General features: G+C 42.9%; 1 protein-coding gene across 9 annotated transcripts in view; it reads left to right on the top strand.

Annotated features, from left to right (window-relative positions):
- Nucleotides 1-22,870, top strand: part of Arhgef28 (Rho guanine nucleotide exchange factor (GEF) 28) — a 308,082-nt gene that overhangs the window by 264,832 nt on the left and 20,380 nt on the right. For 7 of the 9 annotated variants that reach the window (XM_006517518.3, NM_012026.2, XM_017315361.2 and 4 more), the window contains 5 exons: nt 2,284-2,384; nt 4,983-5,021; nt 5,122-5,169; nt 10,581-11,066; nt 12,139-12,433. In XM_006517518.3, the coding sequence (XP_006517581.1) occupies nt 2,284-2,384; nt 4,983-5,021; nt 5,122-5,169; nt 10,581-11,066; nt 12,139-12,433 (969 nt within the window). Of the gene's footprint in view, nt 1-418; nt 2,207-2,283; nt 2,385-4,982; nt 5,022-5,121; nt 5,170-10,580; nt 11,067-12,138; nt 12,434-22,870 lie in introns of those variants that run through there. The other 2 variants (XR_873729.2, XM_006517521.4) reach the window with 2 other exon arrangements.

Here is a 22,870-nt window from a genome sequence, read left to right as displayed (position 1 = left end):
TTCCAAAAAAGGGTTCTAAGAGCATAAAGAGACTATTTTTCATGTGAGGATGGTACAAACCTTACTTGGAAAGAGAATGTCTGCACGAGCTGCTTTTTTTTACCCTCCCCCCCCCCAATGGTCCCATGTGGCTTTCACGTTGGCCTTAAATTTCCTCTTGTAGTTGAGAATGAGCTTTGAATTCTTGAATTTCTGATTCTCCCAAGTTCGAGGATTATAAGTGTGCGCTACCACAGGCATGCTGTTTTAGACTTTCTTGTAACAAATCCCTTGGTTCAGTAGAATGCCTAGGGGCAGTATAACTTTTTAGTTCTATTCTTTTTTTTTTTTTTTTTTGGTTTTTGTTTTATTACAAGCACCCAAAATTATTTTCCCCTCCCAAATTCTGCTTTATTTAACCCTGGCTTTCTATTTTCAGAATGTGCACATATGTTTTTCATTTCGACCGGCCAGATTCATCAAGGGAGTTGTACTGCTCTGGGTGATTTCCTTTAGAAGAGCCACATTATGCCATTGAGGAAGTGCTCTCTAAAAATACTGAGGGTTTGCCGCCATCAGCCCCGCCCCAGGGACAGCTGGGAGGCTCCTCTGTGCCCTGCAGCTGTTTGGAGCCCTCCCCAGGTCCTCTCCTCCCTTCAGGCAGGCCAGTGAGGGTTCTCCCTGTCCGAATCCTACAGAATCTACACCCATTTGCTAGACCTAGAACAGCCTGCCCTGCCGTTAGGATCAGGCATGGGGTGAACCTGTATGCCAGAAGCCATCCTTTTTGGCTTGGCTTGGATTACGGTGCTCTGAGAGTTTGGTCTCTTTATACAGTTGTTAAGGGCAGAAGAGGATCCCTCAAAGAAGGACCAGAGTAGCTTTGCAGTGGGCTTCAGGGAGGGCCTTTGTGAAGCGAGCCCCTGTCGGTCTGAGGTTACAAGCTCATGAGTACACTTACCAAAGGAGACTATTATACTCTACTGTCCAGAATGGTCAGTCCAGTGGAGACCCTGTTGCCCACCCTGAAGCTATGCCTGAGGGTGCAGAAACTTCTGGAAACTCCCCTTCTACCTCTGCTCGGCCCCATCTTAGCTTCCTCCAACGTTTAACTGTTAATGTGAGGAAGTGGGCAAGAGGAACAGACTGGCTCCTGGTTTGGAGATGGCTTGACTGTCTCTTTAGGCGTTAGGAAAAGTTGCTATAAATTGTCCCTCCAACATCCTTGCCTAAGAAGTGCTCGCTTGCACCGGGTGACCTTGGCTTTTCACTGGGTTCATTCGAAGTGGTTCCCACTCACAGAAAACTCTGGCTTAGAAGAGGCTTTCTGGAATCCTGGGCAGCTGCTGTTTCCTAATGGTGATACATGTGATTTTTAAAATTTAAACAAAGAGAAAGGGGCAGCCCCTTGTTAGAAATAAAGATGCGTGATGATACCATATTTTTAAAAGAAGTTTATAAACATCACAAAATGAGTATTTTGGTCAGGATCCTGGTCAGATATTGCTCCAATGAAGTTGGGGGTGGGGTGGGGTGGAGCAGCCTTGAGAAGCCTGGTTTAAGTCAGGAAAAGGTGAACATAGCCTAAGTTTTAACTGAAATCCATAAAGCAATGATGAAATCCTGCCGACCGAGGTTTCACCGGTAAAGGTAAATTTGTATTTGGTACTTAACATCTCTGGATGTGTTTTCCTAGGTCAAATGTATTTACAGTGTTAAAGCTTAAGTGGGAAGTGTGAGCAAAGCTGGAAATGAGGAGAAACTGAGGCAGGCTCTCAGTTTTTATGACTCTGAGACCATAAAGTGTTAGCTGCCTCCAGCCTTCTTAGATCAGTGCCCTCTGGACCTGCGTTCTAAACCTTGTCCATCAGCTGCTGCTCTTGTACTGGCCTCGAGGGAGCCTTTTATGGACCTGGGTCTGCCAAGAGACCTTGCTGTAATTCCACTGGGCACCTGTTTTAAATTACTTCTTTCCCAGGCAGCTTTGTCCTATTAAATGAAAGCGAGATGTAGACTCGGTACCACAAACAGCCCATGGACACATGAGCCCAAGAAAGAAGCGCAGTTAAAATGGCAGGTGGCAAAGGATGCTGCTTGGTGTCTCTTAGCCTGTAAGCTCCGGGAGAGCAGGGACTGCGGGCTTCCTTGCGATCTCTAGCGCCCCCTGTAGGTTCATTCAGTATGTATTATCTCGTGATGACTCCTTTTTTTGAAGTGTGCTTCAGTTGTGGGCAGAAGAATGTAATTGGCCGGCTGACGTTTGATGTTGTCCTTTTTGTTTCTGTCTCAATGGCGTGCTTCCAGCATTAGTCACAGAAGGGACAGAAGGAAGAGGCTGTTGGGATGTGGATCCCGGGCTCCAGGGTGTGGTAACCGACTTGGCAGTCTCTGATGCAGGGGAGAAGGTATTGTTAATTGTTAACCAACTTGCTAGTAACCAGAACCTATTGCTTTTGTATACAAAGTAGATTCAGCTCTCTGGCAATGAGTGGATTGAAAATACCTTTTTCTGAATTGTTTCTGATTTATTTAAATATCTATATTGAAACTTTCTAAACTATTTCTTCTTTAAATGTTCGTGGTTTTTATATATCATGTTAAAAAGAAAATCAACTGAGACGTTATTAAAAACCAAAACGAAAAGCTTGACAACCCTCCTGTGTATATGTGTGTCTGCACTCTCTGACTTCCGGCCTACTCTCTGCATTGCAAACCTTTGCTTTTCTCACTGCTTCTGGCAACTCCCTGTTTGAGAGGTGACCCGACACTGGGACGCTTCACCACCAGATGGCGCCCGTGAGCTGAACTGATTTCCACTTTGGGACGTCTTGCTTCTGTTCTCTACTGTGATCCTCTGCTCTTCACCTGTATCCCACCTTCCTCTCGCAGACTTGGAATCCACGTAACCACCCTTTGCCCGTGCTACGATGTTCTCTGATTCCTAATATATGTAGGCTGGACCTCTCTGTGTAGAAATTATATGCATACAGCTTCCTATTAGCTTGACGTGTGTGATTTCATAAGAGGGGAGGAAGAGCTCGGTGCTCCTGGGAGGTGGGGAGTCAGGTCAAGGGTTTTTACTTTGTCTAGCATTGATTTAGCTCCATTACCAAGTATTAATGCGCACCAGTGTGGGACTACGACATGTTACAGATGCAACATCTTACTGTTACATGTTTTCCAGATACGTGGCATAGGACAGAACCAGTCTGGCTCTCAGAACTTCACAGAAAAGTCAGCTCTGACTTAGTATTCATTTGCAAAGCTCAGAGGCCCAAGTTAATTTATGAATACAGAATTTTACTCTACTTACTCTGATTGTAAGCTTTGAGCTAGTTTGCCTTAGCTTGTCTGCGCTTCTCCGTGTGATCTTCACTTTGAAGCGTGAAGCCAGTAGCTTACAATCGCTCCTAGGTTGTTTGGGAAGAAAGATAATTGGTCGATGCAGCCTAGTTCTGCACAGAAAATGGCTTGACTCTGACTCCTGACTCAGTTACAGGTGGAGAAGTGAGTTCAGGTTTTAACCTCTGGAAACTCTGACACTTGATGGGGCCTTTTGAGAATGGAAATAAACAGATAAAGCAAGTATATAGTGATGTCTTGGCGTCAGCGTCCTTTAAAAGATTAGATTAAAACAAAATTCTGAAAGAATTAAAAACAATACCCAAGGGTAGAAATTCTCCTCGCATGGATCAACTGTAGTTATACAGTACCACCACCAGGTGGCGCATGAAGTCCATTAAAAAGACAATGTACACTTTCTTCTGTCTTCCCAAACCCAGAGGTTCGAGCAGTAACCAAATGTCGCACAATCCAACCCATTTCTACATGTTTGCTTCTTGGTAGAATATAAAATTTGGAAATATCATGGTTTTTTGTTTTTGTTTTTTGTTTTTCCACTAAAGCAGTGGATGGGCCAAGAAGGGCTCATAGGAAACGCAAGAACTTAACCACCAAACCAGAGTATATTCCGTACATTTGGGCAGAGTTCTAAAGTACCGACATGCTTCTCTCTATTCTACCTTTGTCCCTTCCCTGTTAATGGACTGATTAGCAACAAAGTCTGTAGTGACAGTATGAAGGCAAAGGAAATGGGGCTCGCTCACCAGCAGCTTAAGCTCCCAGCCTCCTTGAAGCAACATGGTTGACTTTGTTTAGGGCTGAACATGACGTGTGCTCAGACAGAAGCAAGCATCATCCAGGAGGCTGTAGGCTCTTAGAGGCTAGGGAAATGAATGGTTTCCTAGTTCACAAAATGTGGAGTTTGTAGCATTCATGGCTACTTATTAAAGAGAATGCGAGCAAGTGTAACTTATACTCATTTATTTGTTGAGTGTCCCTTACAATGTGAAACACCAGCCTTAGGTTTGCAGATATAATATTCAATACATAAATTGGTTTACTAATGGGAGAAGCCATACGGCACATAAACAAATGCTTAATGCAATTTTGGGAACTAGAGCTCTCCGCATGTACATATTCCCCGATGTTCCCTGGTGTGAAAGAGACAAAGTCTGAGGCCCCATCCATCCCCAAGGACAAGATGGCCAGCATCCTCTGGCTTCACTCATGGGTTTGGAGCTGGCTGGTGATGAATTGAGGTGGGATCTGGAGACACCAACTAAGCGCTTCCCTTGGGCCGTCTCTCTCTAACCACCGGCTACTTGGGTATCATGATTCTCCAACGTTGATATCGGGGAGCTAGAGTCCCTGTGCTGTCCTGTAGCCCCCAGAGAGCCAGGTGCAACAACCTCCCCTGGCGTTTCTTTACCATCATCTATGCCATGGTAAGGGATGGTTGGGTAAGAGTTGTCACACACCTCTGAGTTTGAACGAGTGAGACCTGTATTGTCAAATGGCTGCTTAATTCTCCAGCCTGGGAGGAGATGGTTACTGTAGCCGAGGTGATGGAGTTGAGACAGGGAAGCCCATAGATCAGGAATACTTGATAGCTTCCAAACGTCGGGTGGCTGTTCATTTTCTCGTGTTTTTATGTGTTTTAGGTGGAATATAGAAGTTTCTCCGGTTCTTCACAGTCAGAGGTGAGCTACGCATGCTTTAAACATATAGCATCCTTTCTCAAGTCGTGGCTAAGGAAGTTTTTCAAGAACTTGACACATGTAATCTTTCTTATACCCCCAGATTATACAAGCAATACAGAATTTAACGCGTCTCCTCTACAGCCTTCAGGTAACGACTCTCCTGTAATTTCAACCTTGTGAACGTTTCTTTTAACGTGCACTGATGATTTCCAGACCTCAGAAATTAGAACATTTGAAAGGCCGTAAGCCATCCAACAAGAGTGCCAACCCCCCAGGTGTCACTCGGCCAGATGAGCTGAGTTCACCTGGTTTTGTCATCACGAGGCAGTAAGGCACTACCACGTTTTACCCGATTCTTCTCAGAAACCATAAAACTGTTCGTGTCTCTCAATAATAGCAATGAATCTGCTTGGGTCTGACCCAGTGAACCACTTAGGTGAGTGCAACATGACTTCACGTCTTCTGATGAAAACTAAAATTCTCACCTACATGTGTGTCACCTCCACATCTGGCCTTAGGCCTTTGGGAAGAGCCGGCTAAATAATTTGCATGCTCCTCTGTGTTTTTGGTTTGCTCATCACTCAAAAGCAAATGGGCCACCGAGCCTCCTACTAATGGCCTTTTAAGGAAGGCGTAGAAATCATTCTAGCGGTGTGAATTGGAAGACTGTGCAATCCACCCCTCAGATGACTCCCACTAAAGAAGCTACCAGTGCACCCAGTGTGCTTTGTGTGGTGCTTAGAAATGTTTAATGCTATCAAGACAATACAGTGTAGACATTTTTGAGAATAGAGAGAATTGCTGTTATCATGATCTTTTTTTTAAATTAGATATTTTCTTCATTTATATTTCAAATGCTATCCCAGAAGTCCCCTATACCCCCCCTCCTCCCCTACCCACCCACTCCCACTTCTTGGCCCTGGCATTCCCCTGTACTGGGGCATATAACGTTTGCAAGACCAAGGGGCCTCTCTTCCCAATGATGGCCGACTAGGCCATCTTCTGCTACATATGCAGCTAGAGACACGAGCTCTGGGGGTACTGGTTAGTTCATATTGTTGTTCCACCTATAGGGTTGCAGACCCCTTCAGCTCCTTGGGTACTTTCTCTAGCTCCTCCACTGGGGGCCCTGTGTTCCATCCAATAGATGACTGTGAGCATCCACTTCTGTATTTGCCTGGCACTGGCATAGCCTCACATGAGACAACTATATCAGGGTCCTTTCAGCAAAATCTTGCTGGCAGTCTTTTTTTTTTTTTTTTAAAGCAAACAAACAGTTAATAAGACATTGGTCACCATGTTGTGTGTATCCCTTCAGAGTTTAGCCTGTTCCATGTCACACGTTGGCAACATACATCTTCCCATGGCATCAATTATATACAGCACGAATATTAATGCATGTATAGTATTCAGGTCTATAGAATTCAGTCCCAGTTATTTGTATTGTGTTATCGATAGCACAAAACTTCAACATTCTTAAAGTAAGTACTTTTAACCATAGCTGAATGTTTCCATGGGCTAAAATTACTGTAGTTGCCTTTTTGTGATTTTAAACTAAACTGCCAAAATTAATCAGTCATCTCTTTTTCTTTTCCCTCCCTGCCCCTCCTCAATTTAAAAGTGGAGCAAGCTCTCAGATTACGTTAATTTGTACTTTTCTTATTACCAGGACCAAGCATGGCCTCTCAGTTTCCCACTAGCCTTTTATAGCTCATAGTTTATACCTGAGGACTGTTAGAGGAAAATTAAGTCTAAATTTGGAGCAGAAAACAAAGTCATGGCTGCATTAGATGGTTTCTTATGTATATTTTGACAATGAGAAACTTTCTCTTAAGCACTATTGATGCCATGCCCATTCTTGCTCCAGCCCCAGTGCCATTCCTCGGTTATGAAATCTTTGGATTACAATGGAGTATTCTGCAACACTAGTTCCCTCTTAGTATTTTCCTACATAATTTGCAAATGTTATAAGGTTTATAGGTCACTCTGTCCAGTGTCCTGCCAAGCCCACTCAATTAAAATGGCATTGTATTCATGAATTAAGCGGACGAGAACTTGGGCTTCTTCTCCGAGCAGGTCTGTCTGGGGATCGGCTCAGTTCTCTCTCACTTTAGGTTACACTGGAAGCTTTATAATTGTCTTCATACAGGTACTCTACAAGTTAAAAAACATATTTCTATGCTTATCCTGTTGTGGTTGTGAATAAAAGATATTGGGGTTTTTTTGGCATTTTTTACTTTCAGTCAACCCAACTTCAGTTTTTGTTTTAATAAAATTTCCCATAGATTCTATGAAATGTTTCACATAGAAATTTTGAAAAAAAGAGTACTGTGACTATTTCTCAATAATTATATCAATTGAATTTTCTTGGGTTATTGCTTTGGGTAGATATAGGGTTATTTAACTTTTTGGCATGGTGATGTAGCACTGTGATCTACAAATGTATTGGGATGCATTCAGAGCTATCCTGGGATACATGTGGTACATGGACCACAATTTGGTCATGTCTCCATCTGAAACTATGTTAGCAAACAGTCTTCATATCACGTGGTGATGCCCTTACTGTCTTACGTAAGGTATTATCAGATGGGGGATCAGAGCGATCCATTGATCATGTGAAACAAACAAGCTGTTTTTTAAGATGTCAACTGAAAAACTTCAGACTTTAAAAAGTCCATTAAACTCTCAGGGGCTGTAAACATTGAGCATCTTGACGCTCAATAAAAAGATGTGGAGCCCTTTTTGTTTCTGTTGTTCACCTCGAAGTACAGGCCTAGGTGTATCTTTGCTTTAGAAGAGCTCAGCAGCCTACCCACCTCAGTTTTGCAATATGTCAAGTCATTGGTTCTCAACCTGTGGGTCTCAACCCCTTGGCGACCCTTTCATAGGGGTTGCTTAAGAGCATCAGGGAAGACAGATATTTATGTTATGATTCATAACAGTAGCAAACTTACAGATATGAAATAGGAACAAAAGTAACTTTATGGTTGGGGAATCACCAAAAGATGAGGGACTGTATTGAGGGGTCGCAGTGTTAGGAAGGTTGGAACTGCTGTGTTGACTACAAATAGCAAATAGCAATGTCTCCAATAGATTCTCTGAGCTGGTCTCAAGACATGGGGTGTGAAATATTTCTGTTTTGTGGTGCAGTCCTCTCTTTAGAAGCTGAACTTGGACCTATTTCTGAACATGACAATTGGTCATTTTATTAGTGTTGGAGAAGATAGACAGGCTGAAGAGGGAAAGGACCGAGACAGGTGAAGTGAGAGTGAATTAAGAATTCCTGAATGTAAATGTTAACTGTGGAAATCAATACCCAGTCTTCAGAGTATGCTTGTGAGAGGGAAGAAAAATTACTGTATCCCAATCTCAAGCAGACGTGAGAAGTTCCTTACGCTCACACTAAGTGACGCTAACTGCACTCCGAACACAGAGCTAATACCTATTTGTCTGGCGGGCAAACTAGGGGCTTGTTGGCTTTATCATTTGGATAACCTTAGAGTCTAGGGTATTAAGTGGTGGTAGCACCTACAGTATGCTTCAGGCCAGCAGGGTGTGAGTGGTTTATTAATGCTAATTTTCCCAAACAGTGGTTAGTACCCATTCTCCATGATGGCCATTGCTCTTCTTATGACAGCTCTCCAATGTCATTCATCAAGAGTGACCATGAATTTTTTTTTCAATTAATTTTTAACTTTAAAAATACAAATTTTATTTCAAAAGGCCCTGGTGAATACATTTTCCAGTCTCATTCCAAGGCAAGTATGAATTTAAACCGTCTTAGTTTGTGAACTTTCAGAAATACAGAAAATTGCTGATCACACACACCAATGGGCAAATCTCCATCTTCCCAGGGTGCGTGTTACATGGGCAATTTGAAAATGTCTTAGGAAGCAAAAATTTGAGTTTATCCTTAGGATGTCAATGACTTCTCGTTCAGAGTCAAGCTATATGTTCATACCGGTGTGTGTCTCTCTGTAATCAGTTCCTTCTGTACGTGACTGCACTTTAAATGGGAACTTTCAAAATTAAAAGCTTCCAAGAGTCTTCACTGCTGGTTTATTGTTGTTTTGGTTTATGGCATCTTTTCAGATCCTGGTCATTCTTTCCTGTGATGTTGCTAAGTTCTTCACAGTCAGATACTATGGCTCAAAATGCTTTGTTAATGTTGAGTCCTGTCTGCTGGTATATAGAGTATCTCTTTTTCCTTAACCGTAGCTGCCTCCTGTTAGACACCCAGTAAACAATGACTTTGAGCTTAGATTTATCTTTTGTATGACCTTCTCACTCTAATGCTAAAACCTAGCGGTAAGGAGACGAGTTCCACCCACTTCCATAGCTCCTAAAAATGGCATTAGCTGTAATTCTCAGGCATTATGTTATAAAAAGAGTATTTGCCAGAAGTCTCCAAATAGTTGACTTTTATTTTTATGACTTCATGAAAGCAATATATAAAGCTCAAATAATTTCTGGTTTGGGACTCAAATAAAGGATACTACTGTGTTTATATAGATTCTTAAATTCCCACGAACGATTGACTGGGGACCTCAGCAGGAGAATGAGAATAGAACAGGAATTCAGAGAGCTGTGGCTTCACACACTAAGTTTTTATTCCAAAGGAGTGACTTAAACACAACCCAACAACCAGCAGTCAGTCGCTTCTCCAAAAGCAAGAATGGGAACAATCAACCCTCTGTAGCTGTGAGTTTTTTATGCTAGGTTGAAATCTAACCAACCTTGGATCGAAAAGGTGGAAAAATCAGTTCCAGAAGGCTCAGGAAAGCAGTTGGCTTTCACTCCTCCCCATGGGAATGTAAAGACGGCACATGAGGTGTCGCAAACCATCTAGAGGCAACTCCAAGAGTTGGGAGCGGGGTGGGGTTATGGGTAGGTTATGTCTTACTACTAAGCCATTTCAGTTAAGGACTTGAACATCAACAGTTTTGACTATCCACTGGAGTCATGGGACCAAACACTCTTAGATACGAAAGGCCAGTGATGCTGATTATAGACAAGCCTATTTCAAAGCTCAGAGTTCCTTGGATCTAAGTTGGGAAGGAACAGGATATAAAGAAATAACCTAGCAAGCGTTTTAGAAATATTTCTGAGCAAGAGGTAAAGAGTCCACAAGCTGTGCTCGCTTGGTGTCTTATTGACAAAGTACCCAAATAACAAGCCGAGGAAAAGTTGACATTGGCTCCTGGTTTTAGTACATGGCCACTTGGTGCCACCTCTCTGGGGAGAGCAGAACTTCATGGTGGGGATACTAGATAGACAGAGCTAGTCACCCCAAAATACAAAAACAGGGGAGGGGGAAGGACTGGGTCCCAGTATCCCCTTCTAGGAGGGACACACACACACACACAGTATGCACCACCCCGACTTCTACATGACCATCTACTAAACCTGTCTCCTAAAGGGTCTGCCTTCTCCCACCAACTCTACAGCAGACTACCAAGCCTTTAACCATAGCGTTTGGGGTCCCATTACCACCCCATATGTAACACAAGTCTGTACTTACTCATTTGACCTCTTCTAACCTTCCCCCCATCCCCTCAGGCTGCCTTGACCATCCAGGACAGTCACATTGAGATCCACAAACTGGTTCTACAGCAGCGGGAGAGCTTGGCCCCTAGCCACTCCTTCCGAGGTGGCCCCTTGCAAGACCAGGAGAAATCCCGCTACCTGGAAAAGCAGCGTGAAGAGCTGGCCAACATCCACAAGCTTCAACACCAGTTCCAGCAGGAGCAGCGGCGCTGGCACCGCACGTGCGACCAGCAACAGCGCGAGCAGGAAGCCCAAGAGAGCTGGCTGCAGGCGCGGGAACGTGAGTGCCAGTCCCAGGAGGAATTGTTGCTGCGCCACCGTAGCGAGCTGGACCACCAACTCCAGGAGTACCAGCAGAGCCTTGAGCGGCTACGGGAGGGCCAGCGGATGGTGGAGAGGGAGAGACAGAAGATGCGTGTCCAGCAGGGTCTGCTGGGCCACTGCAAGCATAGTCGCCAGCGGAGCCTCCCAGCCGTCTTCTCTCCAGGGAGCAAGGAGGTATGCCTTAGCCCTGTCTACCCTGGGCTTACCCAAACATCTGTGTTCCCGGTTCTTGTGAAAGAGCTTGCAAAAGTGTCTGAGTTTGGGGGATAAAGCCAATATTGTTTAGAACTAATTCATATGTTTCTTGACTTGAAATACAGAAAATTTAAGGTCCTAGGCTTTTTCTGCGGTGGGGGTGGGCTATGTGCTCTGAGACACCCTTACACTAAGAAAAGGATGGAGAAAAAGACTATGATAAGGGCAAGTTGACCTGGAGACACATTCATTGTGAACATGCTGGTTTCTTGGTATTGGAAGGACTCATTATAAATGATCTGTTGTGATAGACTAATAATAATATATCGTGTTGTATGGCAGTGTGTTGTCATAGATCATTTAGCTCTTCATGTGTGAGTATTGATCTGAACAACTGATGTAAGAAGCTTATTTGCTCCTTGAAAGTTGGATATAGCAAGTTCAAAATCCATTTCACTGAAAAGTTATCATGAACTGCCCTGATGAAGGACGGAGTGGGTAAAACCACTTAGAAGGCCCCTGGTCCCTCTGCATCCTTTGAAACATTGCTTGACAGTTCTATTTGTCTGGGCAGAGCTCCTGCACTCTGCGCCGCATGTGTGCTTTTATTGATAGTGCATAAAGCTGTCAGAGTTAACAGGCTTATAAGAAAGAACTATGTTGCATCTGATTTCCCCTTCCAGTCTGCTAAATTACATTTATTGCAAATTTCTTGTGTGTTGCAGGATACGTTCTCAGCCTTCTTATATAGCAAACGTGGAGACACTGATTGCTTTGATTAAAATAAAGTGGAGATTCTCTGATGGCAGAGAACTCTGCCGATTTTTAAAAAATAAGATACATTGTGCATGGCTAATTGGAGTTTCTTGTTCTAGCTCATTTAGAGGGGTTGGGAGGAGAGTAAATGGTAGATTTCTTCCTAACCTCATTTTTATTAAATTCGTGATTTCTAGAACAAGAGTTTTCAGGCTCATGGGCTAAATAAATACTTCATGAAACTTGTTTAAATTGCTAAAGAAATTACTGTGTTTTTCTGTATTTCTTTATACAGGTAACAGAACTTAACCGAGCTGAGAGTTTGTGTCATGAAAATTCATTTTTCATCAATGAAGCTTTTGGACACATGTCACTTAACACGTCCAATAAACCAAACCCATCAGGGGTCCCCTGGGATGCTCACCCCCTGGAGGGGTCTCATTTTGATTTGGCAAGGACTAGTGAGAGTCCAACAGAACTGAAGATAGACATTTCTCAGCCTCCTGATGTCAACTCTGAACTCTGGACAACGGGGCCGGGCCATCAGAGACCTGCTCTCCAAGAAAACAGCAAGGAGTCTTATAAAAATGGTAATTGATTCTTTACACATCTTCTGTGTGATGTCAATGTGAAATTGGTCCTCTGAGTGGTTGGCTCCTCCGTAGAGTGAATGAACCCTAGTGAAGTTAGCTTAGGGATGGTGGGAGCAATGGGTTGGAGGTTTCTTTGGGAAGCCTGAGTCCCCTGTACTCCTAAATATCTAAATAAACGAGGCCTTGTGGTAGGGCTTAGAGCAGTGGTTCTCAACCTGTGGGCTGTGACCCTTTGGGGGTTCAAATGACCCTTTCGCAGGGGTCACCTTAGTCCATCAGGAAACACAAATATTTGCATTGCAATTCATAACAGTAACAACGTTACAGTTATAAAGTAGCAACAGGAATAATCTTATGGTTGGGGGCGTCACCATGCCATAAGGAGCTCTGTTAAAGGGTGGAAGGATCTGGAAGGCTGAGAGGGAGTGGCTTAGTGTAGTCAATGGGCATGGTCAACAGCGGTTTCTTTTTAGGCCAGTGGACTAAGTGACCTCCACTTAAAAGTGATACACTTTGGTATTTATCCTCCGCTGTAGTTAGACCCTGCCACGTCTTGATGTGTGTCTCGGTTGCTGGGACTTTACTGTCTATCCAGGTGATTTCCTGTAACATCAGTGAAGTTTTCTGTTGTACTATTAAGCACTAAGGAAGGAACTGTTAACATCATTTGTCATTGTAAAAAAAGGTGTTGTCTCCCCATAAGTACCTCGTAAGAACACAATTTGCTAACCCCATTAAAGCATTTGCCAACTATAAAGGAAGGGCAGCTAGGGTTTCCAACTCCGTGTGAATCCCAATGATTGAAATCTCTGTCCATTTTGAACTGTTTTCCCTGGGATGGGAGGTAGGGAATTAGAAGAACTTGAAACCTCCCTTCAGAAAAACAGATGGTATGCAATCGCATAAACAAATGGCTGGCCACAAGGATAGGAAATAAATCTCCCCCCACTGCAACGTTTCAGAAACATAAAACAATCAGGAGTTACAGCGATCTTCAGAACTGGACACAGATTTGTTTCCGGGCTTAACATATATTCTTAGTTTCTCAGTGGGGAGGATCATTTTTCAGCAACAAAAAGTTTTAAAGGCATTCGGTTCCTTCCAATTAGGGAGCAGTCATTCTGACACTGCCTGTGAGTTGATTTATGACTGATCCCGGGAACGCTGAGCCTCAGCCCTGGCCGACTTTTGACACTGCTTAGTCACTACTATAGCGTTGTCTTGGAAAGAATGAAATCCTTCTTAAAAACATTGTTTTAAGTCTAAAAAAAAAAGTGTGATGGAATACTTTGAACTAAAAAGTGAAGGCTCAAACAAAATTTAGAAAATAGAAGCCCGCCTTCTATATCATCTTGGGATTTAGTCCTGTGGAGCCCAGGTTCCGGATATTGCTGCGGGGCACACGCTGCCTCGCTGCGTTGAGTCATTAGCTTGCTATGCACAGTGTTTTATGTGCTATTGTCAGTGTGGTTTTGCATGCTGGCATTGGTATAATTCAGAAACTCCATTTGAGTCAAACCACACTCGTCTTTTGTTTAGAAGTGTTCTTCTTGCTCCTTGGGTATCATTTTCTCTCACCTCGGACCTCCACATCTCAAGCTTCAGGATTCTTGTGGCAGACAGAAAAAAAAAAAAAAAACAAAAAAAACATACCAAGGAAATAAAAAGTGATTGGACACAAAGCCGTTCTGTGGGCCTAGAAAGTGTTAGGTGGAGTCAATCGAAATGCTGAGAAAATTGACTTTTTGCTTAAGAAATCAATCATATGTCCAGTGGAGACCAAGAACACTCAGGACATTGACCAGAGGGAGGAAGGTCAACTTTAGCCCAGATCTCTCAGGAACGTCCTGGGGCATAGAAATAGAAGTCAGGTCAGATCTGTTTACTGCTGAACTTGCACTAGTCAAAACCTGTTTGCTTATTTTACCGTGAGAAGTAATTTCTGGTCGAGAGAGAAGATGGTCAAAGAACAGGAAGAGAGAAGACAGTGGAATGAAAAACGCTTCTTTTTTTTTTTTTTTTTTAAGGGGTGGTCAGGGACAGCTAAGATCGTTCAACCCATTCCAAACTTGCATAGCTTTGTGGCTTGAAAATCATACAGCGTTGGCCGCTGGTAGGGGGTTTTACTAGGCTCTGAGCCCTCTCCACACATGCTCTTGTGGGAGCCAGGAGTAGCGGGGGTGGGTGGAATGGGGGTGGGGGTGAGGGTGGGGACTGGGATGGGCAGAAGCAAGCCACTGGTGCAGTGTGCAGTGCTGAGTTGATGCTCGGGCAAGGCAGGTTGTTGTACTTCTGAATCTTTGGGTGAGTGGATTTTAAGTGACCACCACAAAGGAGTCCCGAAGAGCACAGTCCTCTAGCTGTGTTTGCCTACCATGTCCTAGGCCGATAGTTTGGTTAAATATGCCTTTAACTGTGATTGATGAAAGCTGTACTGTTTTATTGTTGGAATAAGGGCCTCTGTTTCAGGAGGAACCTAAGAATCGTTTATTCTCTTGTCTGGCCCCATGTTATGTTTGGGTCCAGCTCAGAGGAGTGAAAATAGGGATTTCTGAAATAGGAGGGCTGGTGGAAAAAAATGTACGTGAAAATAAAGTTCACGAGTTCACGAGAAGTCACCTAGGCTGGAATTTTTAGTGTTTTCGTTTTTTCCTCTTTCACTCCGACCTCACCAGGACACTTCACTTCCCTCTCTACTCTGACTTAGTTTAGTTTTTGAGTTTCCACCACCAGCAGCAGTAACTACACGACAGGTCAGCTTGCAGCCCCTGGACACAGGTTCTCCACGGAGAGAACCACTTAACACACCCAGCCACCAGCCCAGTTCTGTGATGATCTCATTGCGGAGGGCAAACGCGGATGCAGCAACGCAACTTGTCCGAGGTCACACAGCTGGCAAGAGAACAACCAAGAATCCAAGCTGGGCACACTGTCTCTGCAGCCCATGTTCTCAAATCATTGCACAGAACCAACCCCTCCTTAAGAGCCACACAGCCCTGTACATTTAAGAGACCTTGGAGAAGACGTGGAATATATCTGTATGTAATGCCTGGCAGGATACTCACAATTGAGGGCCAGGATTTTGTTTTTGTTTATCCCCCCCTTCCTCTTTTAATATTACCATTTGGAAGCTATTTCTAAAGGTTTTGGATTTCTGTGGCCAAGTCTTTCTTGGGACCTGAGCATCTTCAGATATCATAAATAGCCTCTAGCTTCAGTTACATCCCAGGAGACGCATTTTTATTCTCAAGGAAAAAAAAAATGTGGTTTTTCTAATGTCTAATGATAACTCCATTTTATTTCTAAATATTTAAGGTAGCACCATAAAGAAGTTTACTTTATAGTTTTGGAAGCTACTTCATGAACAAAATTCTTGGATATTTGAATATTAAATCCAAATGGGCATTTGACTTTATTTATAATGGATGGATGGTTGGTTTAAGGACTATTTTTTTCTTGCCCTCTTCTGAGGGATACCAGCCAAGACCACAAAAAGTTTGAATTTCTTTGAACAATGAAGTCTCTGTGGGGCAATTGCTATGTAATTGGTCCTATGAAATGCCCAATTGCGTTACCCTTAAAGACCCCCCCACCCAAAGTCATTTTATCTTATTTCTGTGATTTTTATTCCTCTTAGCTTTTAGAATTCTACTTTATACTGAATGCACCTAGCTAGTGTCTGCTACTTGCTATTTTCATCAATCAGTGAAGAAAGCATTTTATGGTATGGAGATCTAAAATCTGTCTGCGCCTAGGCTCATCTTTTATTTAAAAAATTTTAATATTTTAGTATTTTCAGTACTCCACTTTCAGATAACCCAAAATGTTGCCTTTGATGATATACCAGAATTATTACTATGTCATATGTAAAATAAAATTTAGATTGGGTCCATTCAAATTATTGCTATTGTGCATCGTGATGTGTGTGTGTGTGTGTGAGAGAGAGAGAGAGAGAGAGAGAGAGAGAGAGAGAGAGAGAGAGAGAGAGGAGAGAGAGTACATGTTTGTGTGTACCAAGGCAATGTGTGGAGGTCAGGAGACAACTTTTGGGAGTCGACTCCTCCTCCTACCTTGTGGCAGGGTCTCTCTTGCTGCTGCCATGCTGTGTGCCCCAGTCTAACTGGTCCATGTGCTTCTGGACAGTTCTCCTGTCTCAGCCTCTCACCCTGCTTTTGGGGAGGCTGGAACTACGCATTCAAACCACCACAACCAGTTGCTTTCCCGTGAGTTTCAGAGGTCAAACTCAGCTCACGAAGCTTGTGTGGCGAGCTGTTTTACTCTCCCAGCCTCCTTACTGGCCCATACGTTTGTGGCAGTCTTATAGATAATGGAACAAAAGAGTACCTTTATTTATAAGAGGTAAGAAAGCCCAGGCTGGTTCCAAACTCCCTATGTAACCAAAGATGACCTTGAACTTCCCCCCTCCTGCCTCCGTTTCCCAAGTGCTTGGGTGACAGGCCTGTATCACTGTATGTTTAGTGTATGGAGCCCGGGATTGAACCCAGGGCTTCCTTCACACTAAGCAAGCAAGCACTCCAGTGGCTGAGCTGCAAGAGTAACTTCATTGTTTTTGGTTCCAAAGGAATTTTTCTCTCATTACATATTAGAACCTGGTGCCCAGAAAAACATTTCGAGACTTAAGGGCCCTGTATTCAGCAAATCTCATCTTGGTGATGTGTTGTTGACAATTTCTTTTCTTTTTACTTGAACAAATAGAGAGATACGCGCATCAGGCTTTTCGGCAACAGGCTTTCTAAGCATAAGTGTTTTGAAATTTAAAACTATGCTGTAGTTCTTGGTCTTCAAACCGTTGAAAACCTGGTCATCTCCAATGTTTAATAACTATTCTAGAATTCAGAACTTGGCACCTTATGTGGGCAGTCTGAGTGGAAAGAAGCCATGCCGGAGGCTTTCACGCCATTTCCCATAAAACTGAAACTGGCCTAAGGCTCCGTCAGCTTCGGCGACAGAGGTGCGTTTGAAAAGAGAGTTGTTTAAGTTTTCAAGGGCTGCCAGGCCAAGTACCTCAGACCTGGTGGCTTCCACAACAGAAATTTACATCCTTAGAGTTTTAGAGACTGAGTCCCAAGATGAGGGTGCTGGCTGGCTTGATTACTGTGGCAGTCTCTCTTTCTCTCTCTCTGATTGATCGTCTTCTCCCTGTGTATTGGCAGAATCTCCCCTCTGTGCCTATTCAAGTTCTAAGCAACTCTCCTTATAAGAACATCAGCTATATTACACAAAGGCCTAAACTAACACACTTCTTTGATGGCCATGCATCCAAACATATGGAGGTACCAGGGGGTTGTGTGTTCACTCTCAAGGAGCATAATTAAGCCTTAGCAGGGACGAAGGTGATGACTTTCCTCCCTACAATAGTTTAGATGCCATGGAAGCTTTACTTTTTGTTTTAACCTACTCAAGTTGAACTATAATTTACCTACTTTGGGTTTTTTTGGGGGGGTGGGGAGGAAGTTAAGGCAGTGAGTTGAACTTTGTTAAAAAAATATATGACATTAAATTGTGATAAATTGGCCTATCTACCTTTATAGACATAAGTTTTTGTGTTATCAAGCCTGTACTATAACACAGGAAGTAGGGCAGCAAATCTCGACTCTGTGGGCTTATTTACTGTATACTCAAATTAAGGTCGGAAATATGGAGTCCTTAAGCTCATTTTCTACTACAGCCTAAATAAGAAATTTAAGCTCTGCTTGCCAGGCTAGGCCATCATTAAATGGCTTTGGGATTTTTGAGCTTCTCCTGTGATTGGTGGATATTAGATGTCTGTGGTTTGGATTGTTTAAATGAAACAACAATGAAGGCATTGAAACATTTATTATGGCAGCAAATTATTATGCAGATATATCTATAGGAGTTCGAAGAAGTAAAAATTCTGAAACCAGTGGGCAGTTGTGTCTTTCTACTGAAACCTGCCATTGTAGGTGATGCTGAAGAAGCCACAGTGTTGCTTGTTTTTAGTAACCCACTTCATAACGGAAACATAAAGAAGTAAGCTCAAAGGCTCAGTTTTATAGACGATTGACTTTTAGCCTTTTACAGATTTTGTACAAGGAAAAGGAAACATGCCATTTGTTGGTAGAGTCTGGTGAGCTAGAAGCACTTATGCCAACTTCCTGATTGCATGTTCTCTGGGGGCAGGTTGGCTACAGAAGCCAACTGGGCCTGGGCCATCCTGCCTTAGCACACAGAGCCTAGTTTACAGCAGGAGGGCATAACCAGTGGGTGGGTGGATGAGAGGCAGGAAGCCAGCCTTGTGGCTGCTGTTCTTTCTCGCACCCCAGGTTCCAACTTGGGTTGGACAATCTGCTTAAGTATAAATCGCTACAGAGTCTCAGCTTGGTCTTCGCTCATCTTTACCTTTAATGTCGAAAGCAAAACAAAACAAAAACACATGCATGTGTATACATGTGTGGCCTCTGTGTCATATATTTGACATTTCTAGGAAAGTCAAAGTGACCAATGGTTAGATTTGGAAGAAGAGTTGTCTATGACCATTTATGTACTAAATATCCCTGAAAGATAAAGCTTATTTGCACAAATCACAGTGGCTTGTTAGGGCCATGATCCAACCCTGGTAAGGAACCATTGCCCTCCCAAGGCATCAGATTCTGGGAACTGTCTCCTCTCACACCCCAACCACCAAGGTCCCCTTGTTAGAATCAGTTAAAATATGATGGGTTCAACTGAGAAGCATTTTAACTTTGCCTAAGAAGAATATGGCTACCTGGTTGGGAGGTTGCAAGACTTTTCTTAAAGGGTCGTGCAGTAAATACTTAAGTTATTTGAACCACCGGCTCTTCATTGCAAATAATAAATGCTGCCCCTGTAGCTCAAGAATGCAGCCATAGATAATATGTGAAGAATACAATTATCTGTGTCCTGATATAAAGCTACCGATTAAACAGGTAGCTTCAGGCTGAAGAGATGGTCAGCAGGTGAGAGCTTGTACTGCTCTTGAATAGGATCACAGTTCAGTTCCCAGTACCTATGCCTGGTGTTCACGTCTTGTAACTCCAGCTTGGGGATGGGGGGAATCCAGTGCCCTCTTCTGGACTTTGCGTGTACCTGCATTGACATGTGTGCATATCCTCCACACATATTCACAAAATTAAAAATAACATCAGGCAGGGAACTACAGTTTACCCACTTCAATTTGGTTTCCAAACATCCCCCCACCTTTTGCTTGAGTTGAAGGATGAAGAAGATTAAACCCTTTTAGCCTTAGAATGTTTATCCAAATCAATTCACCTTCGGGTCAACTAATTCACCTGGATGGATTAACAATGTAATACTATATGGCACCTTGTGCCATTGAAATTACATTTGAATTCATGATCTCATTTGCTGCCTTGTGAGATCACCGTTTCCTCAAATAAGGCAGCTTTGTCTTTCAGTTTCAGTGAAAAGATGTATTCATAAATCAATAGTTAAATGTAGATGATAGAGTCCAAGGTTTGTGGATTAAAATTTGAAGACATTCTCTACCCCCTAAACTCCCATTCCCCCAGCCCTGTTGTGGGGTTGCCTGGACCATTATCTAACTGTAAGCTAACAAAAATAAGATATTTTGGATAGGATGTGTTGCTCAAAAGACAGTTACCATAGCCGACCTTTCTTACATGGTTAATACTTGCAAGTCACGGTTTCTTGCTGCATGCAATAAATAAGGATTTTTTCCACCAAGAAATATGATTTGGATGAGGATTAGAAGGATATATCTGACCTGTGTTTTAACATTTTTCTTGGATGATTTTTTTGAGACGGTGCCAGACCGGGCATGTCACTGCTGACCTGCCCCTGGTTGTTTAAAGACTTCAGCTCAGACCCTGACTCTAATGCCTGCCGTTAGAGTTGGGATCCTCCTGCTGTGTGATCTCACAGTCCTGGTTTTCCCATCCATACAAAAGATTAGGATGTGCCCATGCCTGGGCATCTGAGGAACGTTAGCATCTCTCCTTTCATTGTTATGAAAATAATCCATTTGGGTTGAGATTCAGAATGTGCTAATAACATGACTATGCCTCCCAACACACACTGGAAAGCCAGCAGCTTAAGATATGATTGAGGGAACGCTATAGATTGTTTTCTTTTAAAAACCTGAAGATGGAAACATGCTAAAGAGACAACTGTCCATACCGGGCTCATGAGAGGCACTTTACAGGTATTCTCACAGATCATTGCACGATGTCGTGCAATGGAGTTTGATTGTTTTTGTTTCTGTTTTTACTTTCAACTCCTTACCCATACCCAACTTCATGGCCTAAGGAGTCTTTGTAGTGTATCACTGTATCATTAGACTTGTCCTCCAGGGGAAGCCCCAAAGCACAATATTGAGTTTCTTTTTGTTTCTGTCTAGAGTGGAACAGTTTCATCAACCAACCACATTGATAGATCCAAATGAGAGTACCAAGATGTAGGACATCCTGACAATAAGAATAAGCTTTCCGTCTCGGATGGAAGCCTACTGTCTAGATTAGCCAAGCCCCAGTGGATGCATCCCATAAACACAGTCCCAGAACAAACGTCTGATCACGTTGGTTTTTTTGAGTGGGTTCTCTTACTGAAAAGAAGATGCCAGCCAACAGAAGGAGATGGATACGGACCGCGTCTTACCTTGGGTTTAAAAGCTCTGACTTAAGTTCTCCTTAATACTGATTCCCCCCTCCCAGGCAAACCCACAAAACCCAAGCCTGGGTGCACCAGAAAGCAGCTCCTCTTCATCCTTACGTCTTGAATTAATTACTCGCGCGATAATTTTAGTAATCCTTGTCTACTCCACTAGAGAACGGGCGTCACACGGGTGGGAAACTCCATGTGTCTCCTTGATTAGCTACACTTTCAGAGACACCATCCTCAGAGTCCAGTGTATAGCAGGTAAATATTTATGAATTGAACTGAGGCCCAAACTCTTCTTCCTCCCTTCTCCTCTCCCTCCTCCCTTCTTCTCTCTCCCTCCTCCTTCCTCCTCTCCCTCGCCCCTCCTCTTTTCTTTCTTCTTCCTTCTCCTTTCCCCTCCCTCCTCTCCCTCTTCCCTCCTTCCTCCACTTTCCTCCTCCTCCTTTCAAATAAGGCAATTACATTCAACTATATGTTCCTGAATTTATGTTTCACTTTAAAAAACAAAACAAAACAAAACAAAACAAAACAAAACAAAACAAAACTGGCTACAGCCCTGCGTGTCAACTTGGTATAAGCATTTCTATAGAATGGTAGAGAACATCTTCCATCATTAGTGATTTTTTTTCTTCATTTAGAACATGATACATGTAACTGCCACATGCCCGTGTGTAGTAGATGGAAACAAGTTAAAATGTGTTTTCCATAAAATACTTTAAGTTAGCTGAGCCTCCTGGAACCAACCCACTGCTGCCATTTAAGGGAGAAGACACATAAACAACTCACCATGTAAGAATTGTCCCATCAAAGCCAGCTTAGCTCATCACCAGAGCATTATTTTTTTTTTACATAAAATATCGCGAACACCAATATATTCAGTGTGGGTGGCTAGCCGAGGATCCGTGAAACACTGTCGTAAGCTCCCTTTCTTCTGCTAAATCCTATTTAACAGTCCAGTGTCTCTCCCCAGGCAAAACAATTAGGGGTTGTTTAGCTAAGTACACTCCTAGAGTGTGAACTGACTTCCCTGGCACGACCTTCTGCTTGTCAGCCTTAAAATGTGGCCTGAAATATCACACACTTATTAGAGCCGTCTGCAGAGTGAGCGTGCTGTCATCTGTAGAAGTATACCCCCTGTTTTGCCAGACTGAAACACATTTCACATTCTGGCTAAGGAGGGGAAATGACTGTGATCAGACCTTGGACAAGATGATAAATAAGTCTGTGCAGATGTTAATTTGTCATAATAAATCACCCTCCTTGGATAATGGGTCAAATATCATATATATATAGTTAGTATTAATTCAATTTAATTTGATATGTTAATGTTTGGTTGGAAGATTTTACCTAGAAAAAACTGTAGGTGCCCAAAAGTTTCACAATATGTAAGATAGAACACTGAGTCTTTCTTTGTACAATTACACAGTAAAGCTTTTCAAAGTCTAAAACAACATTTTTTCTTTTTTTCTTTTTGTATGTGTGCATGTGTGTTCATGTGGCCTACATGCCTGTATATATACAATGCACACACATGTATGCACAAATACAGAGGCCAGAGGTTGAAGTCTGTTGTCTTCCTCTCTCACTCCCCATCATATTTGTAAAGTATCTCATTATTTCAGCTAGGCTAGCTTACCAGCAAGCTCTGGGCATCCTCCTATTGCCCACTAAGAAGCACAACACTGAGATACCACTATGCCTGGCTTTTATATGGGTCTTGGGGACCTGAATTTTGTTCTCATGCTTGAGCAACAAGCACTTTATCCACTGATCCATTTCTTTAACCCCCAAATA

This window comes from Mus musculus, chromosome 13, assembly GCF_000001635.26.
Source record: "Mus musculus strain C57BL/6J chromosome 13, GRCm38.p6 C57BL/6J".
Lineage (NCBI taxonomy): Eukaryota > Metazoa > Chordata > Mammalia > Rodentia > Muridae > Mus > Mus musculus.
This window is presented reverse-complemented; position numbering and strand designations above follow the sequence as displayed.